Below are 24,611 nucleotides of genomic sequence, written 5' to 3' on the forward strand. Positions count from 1 at the left end.
GCACATAAAGAACTTATGAGGTGTAAAGCCATGAGAACGAAGACATCATGAAAGGATTTATTGTAAAATGAAATCACAGAGAAACACTGGCTAGACACAGGTGATATAAAGTTGACAGGTCTGGGAGATGAGGGTGAAACAGAACAATGGACTGAGCAGAAGCTGCCAGAGAAACTATGGTATCCTGGTAGTGAAGAAAGCATTTCAAGAAAAAAGGAAGATAATTAACTGTTTAGTGAGGCTGCTCAGTCAAGTAACATGAACAGGGAGAAATAACCATTGGTGACCTTGACAAAAGTAGTTTTCCTGGAGTTGTGGCTATGACAGCTCCCATCATACAGGTTCATGTGAAAATGGGAGGAAAGAAAATGGAGACAGACAGTAAAACAACACTTTCAAAAGATTTTTCTATAAAGGCCTTTGCCTTAGGCCTCTCTCTTTAGAGAAACTGGTGCAATATCTAAAAAGGAAAGCAAGATTGAAAGACTATTTTTTTTCTCCAAGACAGAAGCATGTTGGTACAATTACAAAGAAATAGTAATAGTAAACAAACAAACAAACATCAATGATGCAGGAAAAGAGGAAAGGCAAAAAAAGACCAGTTTGACTTGAGCCATAGCTCCATGTAGATCAAAGAAAAAGGGATAAATGACAAAGGTGGAAGGATGGAAATTTCTTTCCAATCAAGGGAAAAAAAGGCCGACTATTTAAAAGCTTATGCAGATAGGTGAGTAGATATTCTGTGGAATATGTTGTTTCTGAATACTTTGGAATTTACAGTAATATAAGGAACAAGATCATCAGTGAAGAATAAGAATGCAGAAGATGTGTTGGAGGTTTGAGGAGAGAGAAGAAGAAGGTAAGATATAATCACAGGAGAAGAAAAGTTAATGATTTGAGAAAAATAATGTCACATGGAGAATTAAGGAATCATTTGAGTCTATTGGTCATAGATTTAACATAAATTTATCAGTACCATAGTATGTTTTTTTCTAGTGCAATTTAGCTGCAAAATCATATGTAGAGAGTAGACAAAGATGTGGATTTGCCAAAGGCTGTGGTATAGCTAAATAGCCCAGAGCTTTAACATTCTCCTCTCTCTTCTATTTTTCTTCTCATCTGGTTTGGAAAAATGGGTCTAATTTAAACAGTAGGAAGCTTAATGTTTGACATTTAATTTTTTAAATATTAGAATAGCTTTAGATTTACAGAAAAAATGTTAGCACACTACATAGAAATTCACATATACTCCACAATCACTTTCTCAGAATGTTAAAATTTGCCACAACTAATAAGCCAATACTGAAACATTTTTTATCAGCTAAACACCAACATGTATTTGGATTTATTTAGTTTTTGCTACCTATGTTTTTCTGTTCCAAGTTCTCATCTAGGAAAATACATTTCATTTAGTTATATTTCTTGTCAATTTTCCTGGTTTTTGATGACCATTTCAGTTTTAAGGACTACTGTTAAGCTATTTTGTAGAAAGTCCTTCAGCTGAAATTTCTCTGATTTGTTCTGATTGGGAGACCAGGGTTATTGTTGTGTGCACACTATATTGATGTCGTTGTGGGTGTTAATCTTGATCACCCAGGGGAGCAGTATTTATTAAATTTCTCCCCTATTTTTTTATTTTCATAGTATAATCTTTAAAAAAAAGATTTATTGATTTATTTTTGAGAGAGAGAGAGAAGGAAGGGAAGGGCGGAGTGAGAGGGAGAGAGAGAATCTTTTTTTTTTTTTTTTTTTTTTTGGAGAGAGAGAATCTTAAGCAGACTTCCCACTGAGCACAAAGCCTGATGTGGGATTCAATCTCCTGTCCCAGAGATTGTGACCTGAGCCAAAATCAAGAACTGGAGCTTAACTGACTCAGTCACTCAGGTCTTCCCATTCTGTAATCTTTAAAAGGAGGTCATCGTGCACAAGTGGGCATATAAGGAGTAAGGAGTTATACTAACCCTGTTTTGTTAGAATATCTATATAAATTTTCTTCTGCATAGGTTTACCTATAAACTCTTATTTATTTATTAGCCACTTATTTGTTTTTTATCAAACCCATGGATGTTTATTTAATAGCTTGCATTACAATGGAATACTGCACAATTTATTTTGTTGTTCACATTATTGCAGCTTTCTTTACTAGGAGCATTTTCAGTTGGTTCCTGTGTCCTGTTGACATATACCTGTCATTGTGAGTTTTGAAAATTTTTGTTGCATTTTCTTTTTTGAGCACTTTCTTACACCCTGGCACTACAAAGTTTTCCAAGCTCACTTTCTATGTTCCTCACTCCAGTCCTAGACTTAACTATTTCTTCAAGGAGCTTTGAAAATCTAGACATTTTAAAATGAAAAGTATTTTTTAAATGTCTTCTGTCTTAATATCCTTCTCTAAAACAATAAATGCCTTGCTTTCTACCTGAAATTGCAATGAAACAGAACTATAGGCTGTTATATAACAAAACAAAATCCCAACACCAAGAGTAAGAAAAATAGTAGGATAACTTTGCATCTTTATAGACAGTATTTTAAGTGACTAACAATTATTAATTGAATTGAATTATTAATTCATTTAATTCTGACAACAACCCTAAAAGATAGTGTGAGCTATTTGATGGGTCCTCTGTTAAATATCTTATGTAATGCGCACAACAAAACACCATGGAGTAGTTAGTTTTTATGGTCTCCATTTGGCAGATGAAAAAACTGAATCTGAGGCTCATGTGTCTAGTAATTTCAAGATAGAATTCTGGGATTTCAATTCAGAGTTGTCAGATTCACAAATACAAACCCTTAATTCCTACAAATATTCTCTACTTGGCTATATTGGTGATGGAAAAAAATCAAATGTTCTTCATTATTTCTACATCAAAATAATGGAGTTGGATGTGATTTAACTAAAGATTCCTCTGAATTCTAAATTTTCATATAAATTATTGCAAATCCTAAAGGTCTTCTAAATTGAAAACGGTATGGTTCAATAATTTTCCCAATTTCCCAAGTTATATCTCTGTATTCCTTTTACAACCTATATATGTGTCTTATAAAGGATTTATCACATCAAGTCAAATTATTTCTTTACATATCTCTCTGTACATGTTTTATTTACTTATGCAATCCTGCCTGATTTCGTTTTTGTATTTATATAGAGAAGGTACAATTTTTACTTAATGAGTTTTAGGTTAATGATTAAATAAATAATGAGTGGGACATCTATGTTGAGATTAGAGGTTGTCATAGGCAAAATATTCACTAAGTAATTTTTAAATGTATTAAGAGAAATATAATTACTTATAAGCTTTCTCAGATTATTATGAAATGTATATTGTTATTCTTAAAACTAGATTTTCAATAAACAAATATCATAAAAGAGGCAGAAATTTTTAAGAAAGTTAAAGACAACAGGTATTTCTCTGATTTTGCCTATTAAAAGTATCTCTAGATACAATATTGAAGGGAAAAACAAATGTTACTCTCAAAGCAATAGAAATTTACATAGAGTAATTGATTTGAATTTCAATCCAATTTTACTAACATATTTTCAGTATAATTTATGACTGCTTCATTTTCAAATACTTATTGTATTTTTAAAGGTAGATTGGTAAAGATCAGTCCAATTCTCTGTTTGACTTATCTAATGCCTGAGCTTTAATTGAGTTTATCCATCAAAGTCACATTTCATTTGGGGAATGGATGTCAGACTACAGCAGTTAGCAATGATGATGGAAAGGACTTTAAATTAACTAACAATAGTATCTTGGAACAGAAATTAAAGTCTATATTCATACTCTTCTTAGAACTTTAATTCAAATAAAAATTGTTGAATATTGGTGTGATGCTCAAATATTAGTTAAAATAGTATTTTATAGATTGAAGTCATATGATAGAAAGATGTTTAAGTCTAATAAATGTCATTATAAACCTAGAATTCCATTTATCGCCTTGTGTCAATATGCCGATAAAAATTTTATGTCAGTAGCTCTATAAACAACTTATGTAAAATTCATTATGTTTTGGTTTGCATACTTAACACACTCATTGATGGTGATATAACTCTTAATATAATCAAGATACAAAATTCTTTCCTTTGATAGTTAAGACAAGAATGGAGGAATAGAAAGAATCGAAATATATACATTATCTATATTTTCTGGGTAATTATTATTGCCCATGGGTGGTATGTGGCTATTTCCCCAGTTCTAGAATGCAGACTTGAAAAAGACACATTTAACAAATGGTGGAATTACTGCACTGGTTGCATGAGCTATGGAGTAGGGACTGTGATGGCAAGAAAGGCCAAGTAGAAACCTCTACCTATCAAAATAGTAAATCAAAGCAATATTATACCCCCAAGGCCTATCAGAGATCTGTGTCACTGTCTAGGGCTTGACAAATACAGGAGTATTGATTACCCCATATGTCCATTCAACTTGCTTATTTGGCTTTTGCAGAAGGCAGAAGTATTTGAAGAAGGGGAATGGATTACTATGAACCTAATGATGTGATAACAGCTGTTGTTCTGGATGTGTGTTCTGGATAATATAGATACGTGTGTGTATGTGTGCCTGCATGCATGTGCACAATACAATCTATACCTCCTGATCTGGCCAAGTTTTTTTTTTTTTTTTTTTTCTATAGCTATTGATAAAGATCTTCTGAAATTGTTTTTTTTTTTTTTTTTTTTTCAGCCAGCATGACTAAAAATACATCTTCACAGTCCTACTCTAAGACCACCTCAACTTCCTACCTTAATAGCATAATCTAGTCTGCAAGGAGTTGATCACCTTTTAAGACAGTTTTCAACAAGTCTAAAATGGATCTACTTGAGTTTTACAGTCATGGTGCTCTAAATGTTAGTGGCAGATAGAAATGTTTATGACAGGCACTCCTAGGTGAATTAAAGTGTATACCTTTATAATTTGGATTGGAACTATGCCAGGCCCTATCAATAATTCTCCTTTTGAGAAATAGCTTCTGACTTTCTATTGGACTCTAGTAGAGACTGAGAATTTGACCATAACTACTGAGCCACCAAGAAGCCATACAAAAAATCATGGCCAAGCTATACATTTTTCATGTACAACTACACTCTCTATTCAAATAAAACATGAGAGCAGGCCTAAGCATGTCCAAAAGATACAAGTTCCATGAGTAAGTGGACCAAAAACCCGTGAACTTATTTTTGCTCCAATGTCTTATATCTCAGACAAACACATATGGTCTTCTGGAAAATTCTCATTCATCAGTTGTTTGAGGAGGAAAGTATTCATGTCTGATTGATAACTGGTTCTGCTAGATATGTTTTCAGTACCTGATTAATGGCTATAAAACTATAATGTCCTGTAGAAAGAAAAGGTGATCAAGTCCTTGCAGACTAGGTTATGACATGGATGTTGGGAGTTGAGATGCCTTGAAGTAGGACCGACCGTGAAAATGTATTGTTGGTGATGCTGGCTGGAAAAGAAACAAACAAACAAATGAACAGACAATTTTGTAGTGGCCTGAAGGACGGACAGTAGTGAAGAGAAATTTTGTCAGCAGATGGAACTTATAATGTACTTGATTGCTCATTTTCCCTTGAAAATGGAGAGTGGAGTTGTAGGCCTTACTGACTCATTAACCGTGGCCAATGCTTTGGCAGGATGATTGGGGACTTGGAAGAACACAGATAATTAGATAATTGGAGAAAAGTTAGTAGAAAGAATAGGATGCAAACAGGCCTTTTCAAGTGGGCCCTGAATGTAAAAATATTTATTTCTCATACTAATGCCCACTAAAGAGGAGCAGATGAAGATCTCAATAAAAGGGACAAGATGGATCCTTTGGTGGATTTCCATCAGCTTTTTTCTCCAATCATTTTTATTCTGATTCAGTGAATTCATGGACAAATCCATAGGCAAGGAAATATTCAGTCTCATGTTTTCTGATCTCAAAGGGAAAATAGACTGGCTGATAGAAGAAAAAAATTTCTATCATGGAATTGGTAGAAAATTTTCATACTGTGTTTGACTACCCACCTGAAGAAATGGCTTGAAAAATCACAAAAACTAAGATTGTAACAATTACAAGTATTTCTTTTCTATTTTGATATAACTATATTTAAGTATGCTTTAATTAAATTTTCTATTTTTTTCTTTTTGTTCACAATTTACCTAGCATTAACATAAGATGAATTAGTAACATTTCCACATTCATGTCACAACACACCAAAGCCAAAGTGACTGAACTAGAAGAGAATAAACAACCACAGATGAATCAAGGGACTTCATATTTTCTTTAAATGGAGGCTGGCATATTTTTGGTTGTACATAGGTTGTTTGTATCATGTAACGTGAAATTTTCCACTGACTTTATTTGGCATTTAACTATGTTTAAAAGTGATGTGTATGTGTGAACCATGTTGACTTTGTACTGTGTCAATGTTAGTTATGTTGCAAGAATTTTTTGAAAAATTACCTTTCTTGTATTATCCCAGGTTAAAGTTGGTCACAAGAAACATGAGATTTGGAAGATAGAAATGAAGAAGTAGTTTTTTTTTTTTTTTTTTTCTGTTCTGAGGTTGGATGTAGGGCAGGCATTGCTGATACCTGTATCTGATCTCTGGTTTATCATGTTAACCTCCAATGGCAGCCAGCACACAGCTCCTTCTGCTCCCACCTGCCTTGTTCTTCTACTTCTCCAAATCCTTTTCCCACCCTTTATTTAACCTCTCTATTCTACATAAACATTCTCAAATGTCATCAAGTTAACCATGGGTCAGTCAACTAATATATTTTTATCGTTTTCTTTTACTGCATCATCATACATTATAATAATGATTTTGTCATTCACAGCTAATGTAAAAATTTTAAAATCTTTACACTTAGGTTATTACTACTCACCTATAACATTATACTTACATTTTTCCATCCCTTAAATATTGATTTTTATATGTTTTCCAGAAATCTCCTCAAGAAGAACACCAATGATATATTATCTGAGACTCACATAGCTGAGAATGACTTTCAATTATCTTTGAGTAGAAATTCAATGTATTCCTTCTAGAAATCTTGAATCCCAACGTCTTTCTCCCACACTTTGTTCCATTGTGTTCTATTATTCCACTGTGTCCTGATGTTTAAAGTCACAGAAAGCTTGTTTGATTTCTTTCTTCTGTAAAACTTTTACTTATGTTTTTTTTTTTTTATTTTTATTTATTTATGATAGTCACACACAGAGAGAGAGAGAGAGAGAGAGAGAGAGGCGGTGACATAGGCAGAGGGAGAAGCAGGCTCCATGCACCAGGAGCCCGATATGGGATTCGATCCCGGGTCTCCAGGATCGCGCCCTGGGCCAAAGGCAGGCACTAAACCGCTGCGCCACCCAGGGATCCCTTACTTATGTTTAAATGTTGTTGGATTTTTTCCTTATTGTTGAAATTATAGACATTTTTCAGTTTACATTTAAGCAAAAGATGATTTTTGAACATTTGTTTTTCTTTGAAATTTGCCTCTTATTTTGTTGTGTGTGTATATTAAATTACATTTAATTATACCTGTATTATAATGGAATTCATGACATATTCCATATTACATATACATGTCTGTACATATCTAATTCTTAGTTTAAGGTTTTTTTTTTTTTGCTATATCTTGATTTACTATTTATGCTTCTGTTACTGTTATTTTCTATTCATTTGTTTCTTTTTTTTTTTCTGTCTTCACAGAAAAATACTATTTTCACAGCATCTCTACCTTTTTTTGGATATCTTTTTTTTTGGCCTCATCTTTTATAATCATTCTCTTTTCATCTTTGTCTCATTTTCTCACATTTTGAAAAATTTTCAAGTTTATTTTTCAAATCATTGATCATTTTGGAAGAGCTGATTCCTCTTAATAGTGCTCAGAGTGCATTATAATTATATGTTTAAATCTTGAATGTCCTTATGATGTCATCTTACCTCAGTCACTTATCTTTCCAAGTCTGAATTCATCTCAATGTATTATTTCCTTACCACTTCCCTGTCTTTGCCAACAGAGGTTGTAAAATTTTGCAATTTTTTGAACATTCGATGTGTCTCTTTAAATTTCCTTGATTATCTTAGTATATGGACATATCGATAATTTGAAATGAATATGTGGTTTGTAATTTCTCACAAGACACTTAGTGGGAGAGCTGAGGTTCATTCTTATCTATGACTTGTGAGACTTCCTTTTTTCCCAATGACATTCCTTTGCTGCCACCCCTTTTTGCCTACTATTTCTCACTGTGAAACAAATCAAGAGAAATTATAGAGTAGTGGCTCCTCATAAAATTCAGATCTATACTCCTCAGTTCCCATGACTCCTACAAGGTTTTATGTATGAATATGTTTTATAGTTTTTGCAGAACAGATAGCCACTACTAAAAAGTATTCCTTATCATTTACCCTTTGGTTTTCTAAGCATGTCTTAATGTTTACCTGCCAATGAAAAGCAAACATCTCAGAAGTACTTTCATTGAAGACATGATTTTTACTTTCCTTTTTGAGTGACGAGAGTACTCTCTGTGACACACATTTGACAAGACATGATGCCTGAAGAGTAACATCCCTTCTCACAGCCCACTTTAATGTCACCTTTGTCCTCTCAGATTTAGTTCTGATGAACAGATTGACATATATAACCCATTGTTTAATTTTTGATTGTGGTTATCAATCATATTTGATTGATGGCCAGAGTCCTTCAGTGTCTTCTGCTTTAACTACATGGTTATTCTGCTAAACTAGACAGATCATGTATAATTTTCAAACAAAAATATTTCTGTACACAAAGATCACCAGTCTCACTCTTCACTGCCTCTCATGCTTGTGTGTATTCATCATTTCTTAGTAGACTGTTTATCACTGGGAATATCCTTGAATGTCCTGGAACTATCCAAGGATGCAGCTGTATCTTTCCTGTTTTGTTTCTTTAGGTGGCAAGAATTATACTGTTAGCCTGCTATAAAGGGAGATGAACAAATTAATGTATAAATTTGGTTCTAGCTGGCTCAGGAGATGGTACCCTAGTTATTTTTTTTTTACATGCAACTCATCTATTGAAACCATTTAAGTTGAGTAAAATGTTTCTACCTTTCTTTTCTGTAATAGAAGAATGTTTTTTTAATTGTTATTTTCACCATCTTTAATTGTCTCAATTTAATCCTTAAAACATTTTAAATGGCATGCATTATTGCAGGAAAAAAAGAAGGAAAGAAAAAAGAAGAAAGAAAGAAAAGAAAGATTTTATTTATTTATTCATAGAGATGCAGAGAGAGAGAGAGAGAGAGGCAAAGACACAGGCAGAGGGAGAAGCAGGCCCCACGCAGAGAGCCGAGAAAAAGAAAGAAAGAAAGAAGAAAGAAAGAAAGAAAGAAAGAAAGAAAGAAAGAAAGAAAGAGAAAAAGAAAGAGAAAGAGAAATAAGGCATTTGCAGGCAGAGAAGTTGTGCTGTCTTTTCTTCTTCTTTCTTCTTCTTCTTCTTCTTCTTCTTCTTCTTCTTCTTCTTCTTCTTCTTCTTCTTCTTCTTCTTTCTTCTTCTCCTTCACTTTCTTCCTACAGATGAACCTGTGGCAGTCCTTTCAGATTTCAATATAGATAATCCATTGCTGACAACATAATAGGATCCTATGTTACATATATTATACAACTGTTATCTTGAAGTTGTCTTATCCTTGTCTTCCTCATTCCCCAGGCACCTCATTCACTCAAAAAAACTGGTAATTCTTGGCTAATTGCCTTAAAGAAGGAATGTAGCAATTGCAAAAAAGCCCTAGCTTACATAGTATGCGGTTCTACTTTTTTTTTTTTTTTAAGATTTTATTTATTTGAGAGAGAGAGTGAGCTGGTGGCACGGGTGGGGGGTGGGAAGAGGGAGAAACAGACTCCCTGCTGAACAGGGAGCCCAACCCAGGGCTTGGTTCTAGGACTCTGGGATCATGACAGGAGCTGAAGGCAGAAGCTCAACCAACTGAGCCCCCAGGCGCCACATGGTAGGTTTGCTTTTCAAAAGCATCAAGGCTTTGATCTTATGGTATGTCATTCCTTATTTATGAGAATCTAAGACCGGTGAGCACCTCATCTGTCAATAAGAGTGCAGGAAGAGAAAAAGTAAGTGAGAAATCATAGCCATTTACTTTATGACAAAGAGATGAACACCTCACTTTTTCTTACATCTCATTGGCACAGAAAAGTGTATTTGCTTGGCCAGATTTTGGGAGTGCAAAATCCTTGTCAGTAATAAAATATTTCAGGAAGAAAAATTGTCATTTTCCAGAAAATGTCTTGATAAGGAACTTGAGGTAGAGGGAACTAGGTTCTGAGGTTGGGTAGTAGGGAAAAAAAACTCCAAAGAAGCAGCTTCATCAAGGCACATTACCAAAATGCAAAAGGATCTGGGGTTGGGGAGAATATAAAAGCTGAAAGGAATTCATTGAGCCACATAAAAGATAAAAAGATTTTTTTAATGCAAGAATATCAAATATTCAAGGCCAAATAACTTGTGTTCCTGTTGTAATTCTTTGCTTCTAATTCCTTTAAAATTCTGAACAAACTCACAAAAGTCTCATGTGAGAATTCAGAGAAAGGAGCCTAGACCGTATTTGGGTTAACACTGAAATGCAGAGAAAGCAACAGCTGCAAGGGGCAGGAATGGAGACAAGAACCCAGGAGGAGCGAGGAGTGTTTGAAAAACACAAAACATGACAGTTTGAGGAATATGTACAATTTCTAAGAAGGACGTTAGGCTTTTCCATAGAAAAGGGAATGGGATAAAGATTCAAGTCTATCCTAACCTGGATTTTATCCAGGTTATCCTAGCCTGGGTTTATCCTAACTTGGGTTAGAGAAGCCTGGCTGATGCGTGATTTCCACAATCTTATGAGACTCTCAGAATAGAGGAGCACTGAAAATTTGTGGGCAAACAAAGTGGGGAAGCAAAAGGAGCTGCTTCATTCTAGATCATCAGAAATGAATTAGGAATATCACATTTTTTTCCTCATGGTGGAATATTACAATTATATACTTATTTCAGCAAGCCAGTGAAATCAGCAGATGATATAATAGAAATCAGAGTTTCAGAGCTGTTACGTGCATTAACTAACATCTCACAGCAGATGAAGAGCAGCATGCCAGGCCTTGTGGGATTTGCTTTTCCTTTCCATAGTGCTGCATCTCGGATCCTGAAGTCCTCTCAAGGCATTTGATTTCCTAACTCACACTTAGTTGTCTGTCCTTATTTTTTTGTTGTTCAAATTTCCTTGTGCTCGAATTTTCAAAGTAGCTAATCAATTATTAGTTCATAATTTGGCTACATTATTTTGCACAAAATACATTAAAGACCTATATATACTAAATATAAACAAATTACATATATTCCATTTTAAATACTATCCATCATTCATTCATTCTTTCATTCAATCACAAAAATATATATTGAGTATGAATTATATGTCTAAGACAGTTCTAGATGCTAGAAAAAGCAAAAGTAAACAGAACAAACATATTTTTTCACATTTGGTACATTTCTTTTAGGAACATTGAGTCATAAAGGCATTCTTCATATATCAGCATTATTTGTGAGAAGCTTGTCAATATTACAGGCATCACATCTAACATTTATTTAATGCTTGATAGGTGCCATGGACTACCTTCAGTTCTTTAATTCCTTAATTAACTCTTCACCCTAACCTTTGGAGATTGATAGTTTTCTTGCTTTTACAAATGAAGGAACTGAGACATAGAAAATTGAAATAACTTGCTCAAGGTCACATGAAAAATACATGGGAGAGCAGGGAATGAACACCAGAGAACCTGGTTCCAGCACATGCTCATAATTGCTGCATGAGACCTCTATTTCTCTTGCAAAGAGATGGGAAATGGGGAAATATCAAGATATTTCCTAACAGAAACTTACTTAATGCATGTAAAATGAAGTTTGATTTTTCTCTTAATGAAGGAGTCCTTATTTTGAGAAAGATCCATCAGTAGAAAGATTATAAAGATATAATCCTAAATACATATTTGATACCCACCATTTATACATATAAGTGTTTATAAGAAGAAAACAGCAATAAAACAGAATGCAAGGGAATGTGATCATTCGGTATTCTCAGAAATAAGTAGAAGTGATGACATAAAAAGGAAGGAAAACACTCCTTTTTATTGCCAGTGAGTGCCTTACTGCCAGCTTTACTGCAAAACAAACAGCTAGAGAACACTTGACTAGATAAGGCTAAAAGCAGGCACACACTTGTGTGTTTTTTTTTTTTTTCAGATGAAATATTCAGCAGCAAAGTGAAATAAGTGACCATGGAAAGGGGGTTGTGGACAGAAAATTAGAAAACAGAATCTGTCAGAGCATTTCAAAGAATTGGAAAGTGATCTCACCTTCAGCCTGCCAGTATAGATGAAGCTGGAAGTGAGAGCTCCAGTAATCAACCTCAGTACAGCTGCAAACAGAAGAGCAATCAGAATTATATTTTTTTGTGTGTGGTTTGGATTGCAAGAGAAGAAGAAATTAAATGAATGTGTCAATAATGGCCTCTGTGTGCACCTGGTAGTTCATTGTCCAGATGATAAATTTGGCAAGATCAGAAATGAAATTGGTGAGCGTTAGGAGCTGATCTCTACCTGGATTTGGCTATAGATGTGTACTATTTCAACAGCATGCTTAAATTTATTTATAATCTCTCTATTCGGAATGAGTGGGTATTGAAATATATCTTGCATGAGGAATTTCAAGACAACCGTGAAACAATAGATGAATAAAAATAAGGGACACATATCCTCATCATCAGACACCAGAGAACTACAAGTTTATTTTTTAGTACTAATTTCTAAAGATAAAAGGAATTTTAATGTATATAGAGTACATGCTTTTTAAAAAACTGCTATAGGATAAAATTAGAATATAACGTGAATGTCTATTTGTATGCATAAATTTCTTATGAAAAAAAGAAGAGCGTGGATAAACACACTGTGAGTTCAGTTTATGGGAATTCTGAGCATCAGAAGGTAAGAAATGTTCTCGAACTTCTCAGTATACCATCAGAGCTTTCTCGTTCATGTTTCAGTCAAAATTAAGCTACAAACAGATTTCTCAATCTAGATCCTGGTTTTGTTTCTTTTAATTTCCTATACTGAGTGTATAAGACTCATAGATTAGCTGAATAAAGTGTGCTTACCACACTAAAGCTATTCATTCCTGGTCCAAAACCTCAAAGAAGAAAAATTTGCCCCATGTCTCTTTCCTTGCATCTCTTTGCCACTCTACTCTTTCTCATGACCTCTCAGATCTGAGGTGAAAAGTAGGAGTAGAAAGCACCAAATACATCTTCCTTGACTTCTCTCTCTTATACACATTACTTTCAATTTGTCTCCTCTCTTCTACATACTTCAATATGTCCCACTTAAGGGATAGACAAGAATGCCAAAATTGAAATGAATGCACAGTAATATTATTTATAATTTTATTTATTAAAAATTACTTCTATCTTTTCATATTCATGTCTCTTTGAACAAACTGCAGCATTGACAACTGTCCTATCTCCCAGAGTTGTAAAGGCATGTGTGCCCAGGCTGAATAGAGAAATTGGAACTGTTATTCCCACCAACTTTGCTCTAAACCATGGCATCTGAATTTTGTATAATTTCCTTTTTTTCTCTATCTAAAAAATATATGCCAGTCAATGTTGATGGTTATGGATTGAGTAGCAATAGACCGATTTTTTTTCGTTTCAATTGGCCAAAATGAATAAAAGTTAAAAGTATTTCCCTTTCCATGCTCTTTGAGAACACATTGAAGTAAATCAAGCTCAGTTTTGAAAATCAAAATGAATCAAGGAAGACAACAAATTTAAGGAGGTGTGAGAAAGATGTATCGGTATGAAATGAAATATAAGAACTGATCTCAAGTATCTGTCCTCACTCCAAGAGAATTCATTTTATAATTCCACCCTGATTTGGTCTGCTTTCAAGGGTTAAAATGAAAAATTAAATCAATTATCCATATCAGTTTTAACGTGAAGGATTTTAATGTTTCTTTTACTGATTTGCTTTGTTTGGGGACAAATAGGAAAATTACTCAACTATCAGATTTCTTTCCTATGTATAAACATAATCTAAAATTACAAAACAATTTGTTCTAGCTCTGTTTCACCATAAAAGTTGTATATTATTTAAAGCATGCTTCTTTATATGCCCCCAAGAAATATGATATTTAAATAATGCTTAATAAGACAAGTCTGTAAACTATGGAACTATAATTTCAATTACTTAATTTCAAAGAGGATAAAAAAATGGGGGCCTATCTTTCTCATCTTTTCTTTCTGGTATAGGAAGTATAGCATTTATGTTCATAACATGGGGATGTATGTTAATTTAGCCTGGCTTTGTCACTTAAACTCTTGCAGAGACTCAAAACCTTAGCGTAAGAAGTAAAACAGGGCAAAATTCATCTTTCATTTTTTTTATTATGCTTAAGAAAATACCTATGGATTGCTAAGTACAGTGTCCTTATTAAGTACTGATCAACTAAATAATTAAATAGCTATGAAAGACATCAAAAGATAAATAAAACAAATGAACAAAAGATCAAGTGAGAATGATAGGTCGATACCCTCAGTTACAAAATACGTCTGATCTTCACCATCTGAGCCTGCGAGAATATACATATGCACATACATACAATATATATTCTCATATATATACATATATATTCTCCACAAAATAAAACTATCAATCCACCAACACATTTCTATATTTGGATGCAGGCATGCTTTGGTTTGCTTATAGGAAAACATTTTCTATGTAAATGAATTGCTTCTTCTGAAGCTATATTCTTGTCAAATGTATAATGCATACAAAATAGCTAGCATTCAGCCAATAATAGCATATTATCTCACAGGCCTGACCTTCATTAAGAACAATGCAGAACAGCATTAAAATGTGTGAAGAGTAATTTAAATTATGACTTTTTCGATGGAATAATAAGAATTTGTCATATTTATAACAAGTACAGACTCTGTAATAACAACAAAATAATATTCATTTCTAAATCGTTCCATAGATAACAACAAAATTTTGTTTCAGTCCTAATTAGAGTTTAGAAAATTGAAAGTACAGAAAAAGTGAGACAGATTTGGAAAACATATACTTTCATTTTAGAATGATAGTTTTTAAGAGATAGAATTGAAGCCCTTATTTTTTCTGCTTATGTTGTTCCTAGAGCTAGCCTAACTGCTTTCTAGCTTTCCAATTTGGGTCCCTATTTCTGTAACCTGGTGTTAATATTAAACAGATCATCCATATTCTGATACATTACAACAAGTAAGGCCTCTTGAAATCAAATAACGTATTTCAGGGTTTAAGTTGTAGCTCAGATTTCTCATTAGGTATCTGTTGCATGACTTGAAACATTACTTTCTCTACCATTTCACCAAAAGTTCAAGAAACTTTAAGGAATGATTAGTGCTGGAGAGGAGGACTCTAGTACTTTAATGAGAAGTTTAGGGATTCAAAGAGACAGTATGGAGAACAACATTCAAAGGAATCAGAATTAAAAAAAAAAAAAAAAAAAAGGAATCAGAATTAATTTTCCCCTGCTGAGAGATTGCAGCATACACATTTTCTTAAGAAAAATTGTATTACCTATACATTTTGCTACCGACTGAGCTTTTTGTGTTTTTCTTTACTATTGTGTTTAAATTTGTTATTGAACAAACACTTAAAGGACAGAGACACAGCTATATGTGCTTTACAGTAGTTCCCTGTGGCTTCTGACAGGACTTCCCAGCTGTTCTCTGACTCAACTTTCTCATAGCCCCAAGTGACCCCGGGGAGTAAAGACATTAATTGGGCAAGCCTCATAGTTAACCTTCTTTGATATTTTTTTTCTGTAGAAGCAAGCAGGAAAGACAGCCTTTACTTTCTGGCCCTGGGATCCTATAGGTAGGATCCCAGATTCATCTGATTCTATGCATTCAACAAATGATGCTCGAGTGATTACAAGGAGCCAGGCACCATCATATCAGGATTGAGGATTGAACAATGATTATTACGGAATTTATGGAGTTTCCATCTCAATTATGATAGGACGTTAAAACTGAAACTTTATATTTATGTATCATGAGAATATATATTACTTATATTTCTCGCTGAAATTAAAATATTCATTTATTAGCCCCAGGAATTAAGCTAAATATACAAAACTGGTGAGAAAAGAGGATTGTTGTAGGGAGCTTCTGGCTTTAATAAATCTATAATCCATAGGACATTGTCTAAACTCCCAGAAATAAATGTATAGATCTCCTCTTCTGACACACAAAAGTCAGATAAAGTTTTTTGATCTACATCCAATACATTAAGAGGTAGAACAATAAACTATATACGCTAGTAACTGAATCCTCATAGGAAATAATAAAAAAGATCAAATTGTATCAAATAAAAAATCATTTATGGAGTTCCTACTCTAACAGAGTACACTATGAGTTACTTTTAATTCTTCATAATAACTTAAAAAAAAGTCACCTTCCCTAAGGACCTAACAATCCATTTGGGGATACTAGATTTGTACCTGAAAATGAACAAGAGAGGACTTAAATATCAGTTTGAGAACACAAGTTACTTTCAACAACACAAAGATTTTCCTGTAAAGCACATAATTACTGAATTAATTATAGCTGTAAAGAGTTCGGTATTTTGGAAAGAATCTTTCACAAGTGTTTTGATTTCTCTATATTTTCATACATTTTCTTTTTTCTCTCAATGTATATTATGTAATTATTAAGGAAAATTTGCAATGTTATGTAAAATGTAACATACACATATCGCTATACTAGATGGAGACTCATATTTTTCTGTATGTTTCTTTCATCCATATGTGCTTGTGTGTGCCCCTTCCTGTATGTGTGTAGGTAGATTCTCCATACCAGATGATAGAACAATCAATACACTTACGTCCAATTTTTAAAGGTATAGTTTTAAACTTAAATATTGATAAACAGTGATTGGCTATTGATAAGCATCAGAGATGGTTAGTATTGTCTGAGAAGACAGATATGCCATGCTTTTGGAAGGATGCTGGAAATAAAATGAACAAGAGAGATTCTAAACATGTCGAGTAGCCTGTGATTTGAAGATATAGTGAGAAATAGGAGTAAGAAAATTTGTTGTCCATAATCTGGTGCAATATGAAAGCTAAGTTAAAATGTTTGAACTTTATGTCTGGAAAACAAGAAATCACTAAAGATTAATTGAAACAGGGAGCAAGAAAAAAATAGTAATATTTTAGGATGATAAATTATCCATAGGGGATTCTCTGGAAGAAAGAAATCTATAGGCAGGGAAACCATTTAAGAAGATATTTAAATAGTTTAATTTTGATATAACAAAGAGAAAATGAATTAAGAAAGCAGTAAAGGTATACAAAAAATAAATAGGATACACAACTTATCCTTACAACTGTGCTTATTATCAGATGTCAGCAGCGAAATCTCAACATGCAAATGGAACAAAATAGTAAGAAAATAGATACACAAAGATATATATTTGCAATGATTTTAAGTTGCATCTACCCCATATATATATATATATATATATATATATATATATATATGCATTTGATCTAAGATTTCATTTTCATGACAAATTTTGAAATTGGATTTATCAAAATCTTTCTTTAATGTAACGTAATATATTCCGGTAATTAATAATAAAAAATTTCATTGAGATCAAGAAGCCAATGCTTCGTTTAAAATGTGTCCACAATTCAATGACCTGCTACATATTGTGTTTCATGACCATATAATTAAGGTATTTATTATTTTCCTTTAAAAATATTCCCAACGTTATTATGTATGGGGTTAGTACTGAGGAGTTAAATACATTGATTTATTTTCTGTATCATTTCCCTGGGATTGCAGCATTCCTTTTTCAAATGATATTTAAAATCTCAGAAAAGATTAATATAGTACAGAATAATGGTGGCACACGTGTAAAACATTAACACTGCCCTTTACCCATCTTGTATATTTCACATTTATTTGTTTAAAATATGTGCAGTGCCACGTGGCTTCAAGCATCTGGCATACAGATGGAGAATTGTGGGTACCAAAATATCAGATCTATTTTGGTGGAGTAATGAATACCCCTGCGTATGTTGTCTTTGAAAAAGAAAGTTTGATAGTTTTGTGCAAAGTGCAAAGAAAAAAAAAAGCTAGCGTGTTATTGTTAACTTGGAAAAATCATGTAGATGCATTAATGGATATCACACAAGATAAAGATCTTTGGATAAGATACAGTCGTTCAAAACTGAAACTCAAGATTAAAATAGCACTTGATAGAAAATAAAGTGCTGTATTTAGGTGGGACCACCTGATGATAGGTTTAAGAACACAGATAGAGGTTTTATCTTTGGCAAAAAAGAGTGATGCTTCTTCTGGTAAGTTACATGTCCCTATAGAAGAAAACACAATGCAAGATCATCTACCGAGATGCTTTGGAGAAGATATGAGTGAATAAATCATATCAAACTCTTAGAACCAAAGTTGTCAGGAATTTGATAGAAACCGAAATAGGGATATTGCAAAGAATCACTGTGCACTCTGACTTTTCTGGATAAAACATCAAACTCTTCAATTTTATTTACCACTTGACTTCTTATTTCTTTATTTTTTATATTGCTGTTACCTTTTAGGATTTCAGCCTGTAACTGAACCCCACAGAGACAGATTTTGTTTTTTAATGCACTCAAGATCCTCTACGTTTTGTTGAAGCTAGAGTGACAAATGAACCAGAATTCCAAAATCAGGGGGGTTGAAGAAGCAATCTGAGAGTCCTGTAGTGATTGTGTAAACCATACTCTTTGTGTAACCACAGTGTATAGAAGTAAGCATGAAAAACAGAAAATACTTATGGGAAAAAAAATTACAATGCTAGGACACATTTTCAGAGGGGCAGAATAATGTTTTGTTCTCATGCTTTTAATTGAGATGACTTGTCCATAAAAATACTAAGTCAATAGGAAATTAATGTCTAAGAAAAAAGGGCTGTCTTTGATTATAAGTATGTGGTCTTTGTGTTTTTTTTTTTTTTTAAGATTTTTAGTTATTTATGAGAGAGAGAGAGAGAGAGGCAGAGACATAGGCAGAGGGAGAAGCAGGCTCCATGCAGGAAGACCAATGTGGGACTCCATCCCAGGACTCCAGAATCACACCCTGAGCCAAAGGCAGACGCTCAACCGCTGAGCCACCCAGGCGTCCCTAAGTCTTTGGTCTTTGAATCAAATTATTTTCTGAAGCTTTTTTTTTTTTTTTTTTTTTTAGGTGCATAATAGTCTAGAAAGATATACTCCATTTATATCTACCTCTAAGCATTATATCCATAATGAAGATAAATGGATCTATTAGTTCCAATAATTTCATTGAAAATCACTTGAAAGTCAACCAAATGTGGTTAGTCTATGTTGAACGTGTGTGATTTTAGATTTACTCTAAATTCTTCATTCTTTTTTGTCTGTTTGTTTTTAATTGAGTGTGCACTCAAGGTGGGGGAGGGGCAAAGGGTGATAAATTCAAGCAGACTCTCACTCCCACAGAGCAGGGAGTGCCTTGCAGGGCTGGATCTCATGACCCTGAGTTAATGACCTGAGCTGAAATCAGGAGTCAGATTTTTAACTGACTGAGCCACCCACGCAGGCACCCCTCTAACTTCTTCATTTTAATTTTAGTATGTTGGTGTTTTCCTTCTAACTCCTCTTACTGCTCAAGTTTTTTAATTAATGTATTCTTTTTTTTTTTTTTTTTTTCTGACAAGGACAGTCAGACAAGATTATTGTCACCCTCAATTTCTCATTCTGGAAATTGAATCATGGTGTCTATTGTTCCTTTCTTGAGATTTTGACCTCAAAAGTCTGTATCCAACATTATCATATATGTATGAATATGTGAAACACTTCTTCCCTTCAAGTTTATACTTTTAATTTTCCTTTCACCAGACTGAACAGAAGAAATTTAGAATTAGGACAAATATTTCTCATTTCTAAAAGGGAGATGGAAGTAAATTCCTTTGAAAGGGATTTACTTGCATTTCATTCCCAAAAGCTCCCCATACTTCAAGCAAATTTTCTAGTTTATATTTTATTAAAAGAAGAATGAATCATTTACAAACACTTCTAAAATTATTAGAGACACAAAGGCAATTGTTTGCTTGATAAAATGAAAACAATTTGTTGCAAGTGTTTACTCGAAATAAGAGAGATCATAGAAAAGATATTTGTTCAATATTCTAGCAAACAAGAGAACTCAAATAAGAGTGCAATTTGAGAACAATGTATGCTTCTATCTGCATAGCATATGAGATCTGCATGGCATATAAATATTGATTAATGATCAAATATTTGATTAATTATAATCATTGCCATCCTTAAAAATTGAACCAATTTGTATTCCAGATATCATTGGGGTTCCTTTGTTGTTGTTATTGTTGCTGTTGTTGTTTTGTTTTGTTTTGTTTTGTTTTTTATTGTTTGGTTTTTGCTTAACTAATCCTGACTCTATACTCTCATTTTGAGAGCTAAAGTTTTGGGCAAGTGAATTATCAATTTTTATAATATTAATATACAGTATTTTATTTCCATTTTTGTAATAAATCTGTAAAAGTAAAATAGGAAAAATAGAGGAATTCACGTGCAAAAAAGTTTAACTAGAACTTATACATTTTTTTAAAAAAATAAATAAAATAAAAAAAAAGAACTTATACATATTTAACAAACAATTCTACCTTGCTGTTAATAAACATTGCATAGTGGTTGCAAGGTGGGTATAAGAATAACCAAATGTACAAAATCCTAAATTCAAAACTCATCATTCCATTGGACAGACAACTTAGGTTCAGTACGACAGGTGCAATAATTATTTTTTCATCAAATGTGTATGTGATATTTTTGGTATATAATCCAGCAAATCTTCCCCTTCTGATAATGACATATTTCCTTTAAGGAATTGCATCCATGGGATTTTGGTGGACTTGTCAATTTTGTTGCCTCAACATCCATAAGTGGTGCTCATGCTACAGGCCAGCTAATTATATTATCCTACACACCTGAACATAGCGATTATCCAGGAGTCAATGTTAACCTACAGCAGGGCCGTCTGTCCTTTCCTGGTATTGTTACCTGTGAAGATGACAAACCTAGAATTGTCAGAGCTATTCTGAAATACATGGAGAAAGCCTAATAATAATATCAATAGAGAGTAAAATGGAACCTAGAGATAATCAAAGAAATATAGATATGTGCCAATCTTCTTGAAGAACTTGAATCCAATAGTTGCAGGGCCAGCATCATTTTGGGGCTTTCAGTTGTGATCTACACAACTAGCATTTTAAGCCAAATTGAATTGGATTTCATCACTTGCATGCAAGAGAGTCTTGATCAATATTTCACTGGGTTATTCTAAGAAGATACAAAAAGTGTTTACCAGGGTACCTGGATACAGTGTGTACTCAACAGAATATTAATACTATAAATATGTATGCTATTATTCTGATCATATTAATGATGATTAACATGGTCAATAGCATAGTTCTGGGAACCAGGATGCCAGGATTTTAATATAATCACTGCTACAAAATTGATAGTGACTTTGGGCAAGTTACTTAATCACAATGAACTCTGGCTTCTTCATTAAAATGAGGTGAAGGAGTGGATAATGATATTGTATCTCATAAATTTAAGGGGATAATTGAATACGAAAATACAAGGGAGAGTTTACAGTACTCAAGAAATAGTGTTAGCCCTGTTTTTCTTCTATTTATTATTTAGAGACGATAAAATTTGTAAGGAAACTTATATATCCTTTAATCATATTATTTATCTGATACTTGAATTCCCTTGACAAAATCTGTCAAGTTGTCATCCTTCTACATTAAATACCTCCAATGACAGTAGTTTCTCCTCTTTTGAAGTGAGGCTATTTCCAAACTTTATACTGTCCTTCTTATTCTGATTCAAAGAGGTGGGTTCTTAAAAATTCTAATCATTGAACTATTTCTATCTCTGGTTCATGCAAATTTAGACTTAAGCCCTCCCCATCTGACAATTTTTCAGACAATTAAAGGCAGTTATTATGTACCTCACAAGTAGGGTTGTCATATAATATGTTGCCAAAATTGAGACAGTTTTGTGAGTAAAAGGAGTAGTGTTAAAAATTATGCTAGGATAACAGGGATAAATCTGGACTATCCCAAGGAAACTGGGATGTATGGTCATGATGCCTTCTCTCCATTAGGTAAAACATTCTCAGTACTTTCAACTCTTCTTTTCATGATACAGGACTGGTTCCATTTTAATGCAGCGATTCTAATTTGTTCAAATCTCCATTTTAGCTTAGAGTTCCCCAGAGCTGATTCAGGACTCCAAAAGAAAATACGTAAGTTCAAAAGCTCTGCACAAGAGTTTATCAAAGCAGCTCTTTGTAGGCAGAACAAATACTCACATAATCACAGCATTTTGCAACAAATGGCTTTTTTTTTTTTTTTCTGTTTCAGTTTATTCTGATCACTCAGCTGTATGCTATGTGAATGCAATTGAGTCTTTAAAGAGAAAAGATGACTTAAATTTTGTCACCATGCTTAGGGAAAAAATGAGGAGCTGTGAGTAGAAAAGACAAAACTGATTAAGTACAAAGGTTAAACAGGTAAAAATGAACATATCAATGGAGCAATGGCAAAAATCTGTTTTTAAACACTACCTGGAGGCTGGGAATTTAGTTTGAAAATCAAAATAATTTTCCAAAGGAAAAAGAATATAGCTAACGTATCTATATCTAATGTATATCTATATATACATTTATAGGTGTACTATATGTTCTTATCAGTAGAACAAATTTATCAAGTGGTTGTATTCATGTTGTATATTATTGGCAAATTCAGTTTATAGATGTTTCCTAATATAACCTTTGAGGGCCATTATACTATAGCCTTCAGTATTTATTATTGTAAATGTTTTAATTGCCTTAGATACAAATTGCGTAAATACAGATTACATAAAATAGTCTTAGATTCCTAAGCCACATTTTGCAAGAGGCAAAATTAGGAATTAAGTTAAATCAAATAATCAAATTGTGTTCTTGCTCTCTCCCTCTCTCTCATGAAAGGTCAATTACTTCACACCTTTTCATTGATAAAAACATTTTGCACTAATTTATAAACATGTTACGTTCCTTGTTGAAATTAGAAAAATAAAATTCCACAGCCTGGGTTATTCTATATCAGGAAGCTTACAGAATACAGAAAATCATTAAAAATGATCATCTTTAACTTACTAGAAACTATTCTTAACGAGGTAAATTTTACAGCATTTCTAATGTAATTATATAAATCATAGCAAAATACATTTCCTCAGCTTTTAGGAATAATCTTTATAGGAAAATGTATTAAGAATAGATACTTGAATTCCAAAACACTCTTATGATATAGTGCTTTAACTCCCCAATATGCACTTAATTTTTTCAATTAAAAGTTTTATTGAGATCATTGTAGGCTCACATGCAGTTATCAGAAATAATACAGAGACATCCCATGTACATTTATCCAGTTTCATCTAATGATATAATTTTGTAATAATTGTGGACCATCACCAACATTATAGTGACATTGATACAATCCACAAATCTATTTAGATTTCCTGACTTCACTTGTACTTTCTGGGCCTTGTGTGTGTGTGTATTTATGTGTGTGACTTAAGTTCTATATAGTTTTTTCCCATGTGCTAGCTCATGTATCACCAGAGTGAAGATATGAAACAGCTCCATTATTATAGGATCCCTCATGTAGCACTTGTCTACCTTCTGTCCCCACCTACCTCACACTTGGCAAACACCATTCTTTTATTCATAAAATGTTGTCATTTCAAAATGTTTATATATATGGAAACATACGCTCTATGTTATTGGGGTCACTTTCTTTCCCATAGACTACTTCCCTCCATATACGTATAGGTGGTCCCATGAATCAGCAGCCAATTCCTTTTTATTGCTGTGTAATGTTCCCACAATTTGGGTGGGTATTTCCCACAATTTGTTTAAATATTCACCTGTTAAAAGACATTCAGGTTGATGCTCATTTTGGGCTTTTGCAAATAAAATAAATATTATGAATAATGCTATTAACATTCATGCACAGGTTTTTGAGTGAACATAAGTTTTCATTTTCTGGGATTCATGATCAATAGTACAATCGCTGTGCCTGTTTTGCTTTATACAAAAATATCAAACTATTTTTAGAGTAAATATCCTATTTTGCATGCCTACCAACAATGCATGAGTGATTTACTTTCTCTAAATCTTACCAGCATTTGATATTGCAAATATTTATTATTTTAGCTATTCACCAGGCATATAGTGATATTACTTTGTGGTCTTCATTTGCATTTTTCTCATGCCTAGTGACTTTCCATGTGCTTATTTGCCATCTGTATATCCTTTTCAGTGAAATGTCTGTGCCTCTTTTACCCATTTTCTGATTGGATATTTTCCTGTTCAGTTTTAATAGTTCTTTATATAGTCTAGATACTAATTTTTTAAAAATCAAATACAGGTTTGTAAATATTTTCTCC

The 24,611-nt window shown here is 33.2% G+C and overlaps 1 protein-coding gene across 1 annotated transcript in view; it reads right to left on the reverse strand.

Annotated features, from left to right (window-relative positions):
• Nucleotides 1-24,611, reverse strand: part of LOC144291364 (uncharacterized) — a 148,270-nt gene that overhangs the window by 54,680 nt on the left and 68,979 nt on the right. Inside the window, exons 3-4 of the mRNA XM_077860883.1 lie at nt 21,098-21,170; nt 12,386-12,447 (exon numbers count right to left, since the gene is read on the reverse strand). Coding sequence (XP_077717009.1) covers nt 12,386-12,447; nt 21,098-21,105 — 70 coding nt within the window. The 5' untranslated portion in view covers nt 21,106-21,170. The remainder of the gene's footprint in view (nt 1-12,385; nt 12,448-21,097; nt 21,171-24,611) is intronic.

The sequence above is a fragment of the Canis aureus genome, chromosome 20 (genome assembly GCF_053574225.1).
Source record: "Canis aureus isolate CA01 chromosome 20, VMU_Caureus_v.1.0, whole genome shotgun sequence".
NCBI classification, from domain to species: domain Eukaryota; kingdom Metazoa; phylum Chordata; class Mammalia; order Carnivora; family Canidae; genus Canis; species Canis aureus.